Below are 4,967 nucleotides of genomic sequence, written 5' to 3'. Positions count from 1 at the left end.
TCTCAAATTCTGTATTGTGTTTAATAGAACTGCATATTTTATATACAAACTATTAAATAATATATTTGTACTTTTTGCTTAATATAGCAACATTACAGCTTGATTGATCAAAATCTTCTTGTCTTTGTTTAGTCTCATATTTCATCTCAAGTATGCTCTTCACTGACACTTTTGTCCACTTGGTTATCAAGTACACTAACTTTAGACAAAACTGTATTAGGGGGAATTATTTGGTGTGCTGGAAATGATGTCACAACTATAGGGACAGACGTGATGTTTGATAGAAGTCATTTTTCATAGTTTAATATTGAGTCAAGGTCAAAACAGTCAAATCTACACATAAAGACGAAGACCTGATGAACAGTCTCCAATTCAGTTTAATGAGATCATCATTTAACATAATGATGCTGAAATGTCACTTAAAAAAAAGTCAACTCCTAAAGACATAAAAGTGTATGAAGTTAACACCTATCTATAAAATGATTTTTATGGAAATGCATAAGGTGTGGGAACCCTGTTTTTATTCCTAAGTTTTGAGTTCGAAAAGAGCAAGAACGCTCCTGTTCTCCCTCTTATGAACCCTTCAATGTTCTTCTGTCTAACTGCAGGATGGGACGCCGATGAATCGAGTTCAGATGGAATCCGTCCAGCAGATCTCGTCTGTCTGATCACACCAAAGCGATGCGCTCGGAGTTTCCACGGCTCACACTTCCTGCCGTACGACATTCAGAAGAGATACGAGCTGAACTTGAGGTTTCTTGGGACTGATTGTATTGTTGAACTGTGATCGCCTCCTGTTTCAACTGCTGTAATGTTTTTAGACATCACAGATTGAACTAAACTGCATCTGATATACAGAATATAAACAACAGAGTGGGTTGAACTTTTCAGAGATTTTATTGTTTATTATAAAATACTCAATCTTGTGACAAATGTGCTTCCAATGTTGACAAGGAATGGCCGACAACTTTAAACCTCAAACGTCACATTTAAATCTGTTGGATGAACTGAGCATCATTCTGCACCACAGATTGAGTTATAAATGTGCTAAATGACAAGTGGCCAGAATGAAGCGGTTTCTCCATCAGTACAAGCTTTAACAGCCGCTCCATCACTGAATTTCCATCTGTGGAGGAAAGACCTTCCACCAGCACACACCTGAAAACACGACAACGATAAAAACAGTCAAACATCACATTTTAAGAGCGACTGTAAATTCCACAAACTAATTCTGCCAATACAAACCTCACAATTCACTTCTAGGAATGAATACGCAACAGGCCTCAAACGTCAGACGCACACGGCAGCTTCACCAGGAAATTAACCTAAACAGATCAAATGAACAAAATTGAAAAATAAATTACTAATAAAGACAGGACTAACAAGTAAGTATTACAGAATAGGTGTTCTCTTTGGTCATACGCAGTTTGTACTAGTAACAATGTGTTTTACAAATTGATTCTCGAAAAGGAAATGAGCTGAACAGGGCACGTGACAAACTCCCAGGACTAGGTCGAGCAAACAACGGAGATTGGTTATTCTAAAATGCATAGAGAGTGCAATAGGTGGCCTGGAAATTTAACTCTCAGGATTTGGCGCCCAATGTCAACGCTTGGGTGGGGGGGGGCAGGCGACAGGCACCATGCAGATGTGACAAACTATATTTAACATCTGCGACGGTGGTGAGCAACTTAAGTATCTGAGAAAGCAACAGGTAAAACTGAGTGTGAACAGGAGAGCAAATGAAGTTTACCTCACCGACACAGGGCTACTGAACTAGCCCCGAGACAGAGCAGCCAACAGGAATCACTTCTGTAGATGCAACGCTTGATGCTCCAGGACCCGTTTGAGGACAGACACTCCACTCTTTACAGTAGCAGAGCGCTTGGATTCAACGAAGCATTTCTTTCAGCTCTTTCTGGGTTTTTGGTTCAACTCAAGGATTAAGAATGGTGCTGGATTAGCTTACTACTGAGGGTTATTCCCTTAATTACACTAATGCACTAGGGGTTAGGTGCCCTAATGTTGGCGTTCAGGGGTAAAGTCTGATTCTGAAAACCTTTGGTATATTTTTCAAATGCTAGTGGTTCCCATCTCAAAAATATGCAATGGCTAATTGAGCAAATTTACTGCAATAATGTGTTGTGTGTGTGCGTGTGTGTGTTCTATAGGGTTTAAAACACAAACAGAACATTTTTTGCACTACTTTAAGAGCAGTATTTAAAATCCACCACTAATGTCAGCATGGACCAAGGACTAAGAATATATTAAATATTGTAACTCTCAAAACGGTCCACTCTTGAGCTACATTAAACGGCATGCGTTACAGTAATGGCGGATTGAACTTTCATGGAGACTGCACCAGGTTTTAATGTCTGGAGTGGGCCGGAGCTTCATTCTTCTGGTAGAACATCAGTAGTCTTTGTCTTTTTCAATAAGTTATCTTTACATGCATCTACTCGCTACACAAGTCTCTTCTACAGCTAATCGTACAATCAACCCTTTATGGGTGAATCTCAGTAAAATATGATGCCAGGTCACATTTCAGATTTTTGAAAAATTAAGGAAATCTTGTGCATGAAGAAAATGAAGCCTATATTTACAACCATTCAAATTAAGACTGCTTGCATTTTTACATGCATAATTTTTAATAATAAACTGTGCCATTAATGGTCATGAAAAAGGACAAAATAATGTCCTTAAAAGTTCGTTTTTTTTTTTATTTATTTTTTTTTAATGCAAATTAATTTTTCTCTATTGGTTTGGGGGTGAAAATGAGTTTAGGAGATTCACACTGATGCTGAAAGAAAAACTTCCCATCTTGTAGATTTTTGAAAGGCACAAACAGGATTCAGAGCATTTGAACAAATGGTTTCGTTTAATGAGCTCCATGAAGCCAAAAATGGATCAGCAAACAAAAGAATTAAAACAAAAGGAGTCAAATCTTCATACAAAGAACACAAGAGCACAAGTCTTCTTCTCAGTTCTGGAGTGTACTGTTAACAATTTCTGCTTCTCTTTCAAGTAATTGATTAATGGATTTTGTCAAGAGTCCATTATTACATCAACACACAGTTTAAAATGCAGGCATGGAGCGGAGACAGATACCTCAGGCGGAGCGAGAATTAGCACATCTGCGCCAGTGTCTGCCCACTCCAGCTGCGCAGCCGTCACCAGTCTGCAAGGAATTCACTTTTTGGATACTGGACATGGACAATAGATCCCCTTACAGCTTTTAAAATAAGGAGCCTTTTATTTAATAAAAAAAAAAAAAAAACAGCAGCTCCGTTGACGTAACGCACCGTGCTGGTGCAAAGAACTAGTTGTACTTGTAACAGATGCTTACAAATAAAATGACAAAGAAACAAATATAAAATACAAAAGAGCCTAAGAGGAGGTTAAATCACACCAAAGATACTCCACACTCCCCATAAAAGCAAATTAAATCTCGGCAGGACCGATACCAACAGCAACAGACAAGGTTTGGTCAGCATTCGCAAATTTAACGTTTTTTTTTTTTTTTTTTTAATGAGGTATCAATGAGACTCATTGTGCAGAAGAGGAACAAATTTGCTTCTCTTCCAAAGTGATAACATCCACAGCCAATGAAGATAAAATGGCATTTTCCCCCCTTTAAGAGTACTTGATATAAGATAGAGAGAGAGAGAGAGAGAGAGGGACAGAGAGAGAGAGAGTGAGACAGAGAGGGAGAGACAGCAGTCTTTAGAAAGTTCAGCCAGTGATGTGTCGTGTCTTGGGTTTAGTCTTGAGCAGCTGAGGAGGAATATCACACATGAGGACACGGAAGAATCTCAACAGGGTTTAACACAGACACTCCCTCGCTAACCCGCTGATCCAATCAAGACATGTGAAAACATATGGGGAAAACACGCTAGGGAGAGGGCCAGGGGTCATCTGAGCACTGAATGGCTGCGAGTGATTGAGGAGTGTGTGAGAGAGCAATAAGACTCGTTTGGGAGCGGACATCATTCCGCTAATTAAAGGAAATGGTTAGGTGTGTGTATTGACGCCCGCTGTCCTGCTTTGGATATTTCACCTCAGCAAAGATGGAAGGCTGCCATTTAATGAGACCGAGCACAAGCGTTTGGCCATTTAACAGAAAAATAAAATAAAAGAAACCCACATTCAAAATGATAACTGGTCTTGAACGTGCCCTTTGCCTTTAAAACGGCACACTTTGTTTGTTTTGGATTTAAAATGTTCCCCAACTTATGCATAAAACTAAAAAAAAAATAAAAAAACATCTAAAATGGTATTTTGCCGAAACGGTTCTAGGAACTCTTGAAAAACGTGTTTCGCCGCTCTACGTTGTAAACAAGGGCAGTCTATATGCTTGTATGGGGATTGTAGAGCAGTAGAGGCTATTACATACCATAACTATCATAGCCATCTCTGTAAGACCCGCCCCGATCACCATAACCTGAACCCCTGCAAGAGAACACACAAACAACCACGTTGACAACGACACAAGAATGCAAACAGATGCTGTATAATCTATACTCAAAAGCACGCAGTCACACTTGATCAGTGGTCATCACTCACCGGTCTCGGCTGTAGCCGCCGCCCCCTCCGGAAGAGTACCCGCCTCCACCTCCGCTTTTGTATCCTCCGCCGCCGCCATAGCTCCGATCCCCTCCGTAACTACGGTCACCACCGCCGTAGCCACCACCACCACCACCTTAAAAGGACGGGACGACATTATAATATTAAGAATTCACAAACTCTCATTACTGGAGTCAAGATAAACAGTGAAGATCTTTTCACACAATTGCACATTCAAGCTGCTCACCTCTCGGACCTCCTCTTCCTCGCCCTCCTCTGAAGAATCCTCCACCTCCTCTTCCTCCTCCTCCACCACCACCACCCCTGTAGGAGCCACCACCCGATCGTCCGCCGCCACCCTTACCAGCTTCATCCACACGGATCGTCCGGCCATCAACAGACTG

General features: G+C 40.7%; 1 protein-coding gene across 3 annotated transcripts in view; it reads right to left on the bottom strand.

Annotated features, from left to right (window-relative positions):
* Positions 1–878: 878 nt before the first annotated feature.
* Positions 879–4,967, bottom strand: part of LOC127441364 (cold-inducible RNA-binding protein B-like) — a 5,608-nt gene continuing 1,519 nt past the window's right edge. Inside the window, exons 4-8 of one of the 3 annotated variants that reach the window (XM_051698694.1) lie at positions 4,811–4,964; positions 4,564–4,699; positions 4,394–4,449; positions 1,246–3,774; positions 879–1,158 (exon numbers count right to left, since the gene is read on the bottom strand). In XM_051698694.1, the coding sequence (XP_051554654.1) occupies positions 3,761–3,774; positions 4,394–4,449; positions 4,564–4,699; positions 4,811–4,964 (360 nt within the window). In that variant the 3' untranslated portion in view covers positions 879–1,158; positions 1,246–3,760. The remainder of the gene's footprint in view (positions 1,159–1,245; positions 3,775–4,393; positions 4,450–4,563; positions 4,700–4,810; positions 4,965–4,967) is intronic. The other 2 variants (XM_051698695.1, XM_051698696.1) reach the window with 2 other exon arrangements.

Source organism: Myxocyprinus asiaticus, chromosome 5 (genome assembly GCF_019703515.2).
Source record: "Myxocyprinus asiaticus isolate MX2 ecotype Aquarium Trade chromosome 5, UBuf_Myxa_2, whole genome shotgun sequence".
Classification (NCBI taxonomy): Eukaryota; Metazoa; Chordata; class Actinopteri; order Cypriniformes; family Catostomidae; genus Myxocyprinus; species Myxocyprinus asiaticus.
The sequence above is the reverse complement of the archived record's forward strand: the minus strand, read 5'-3'. Positions and strand labels throughout refer to the sequence as shown.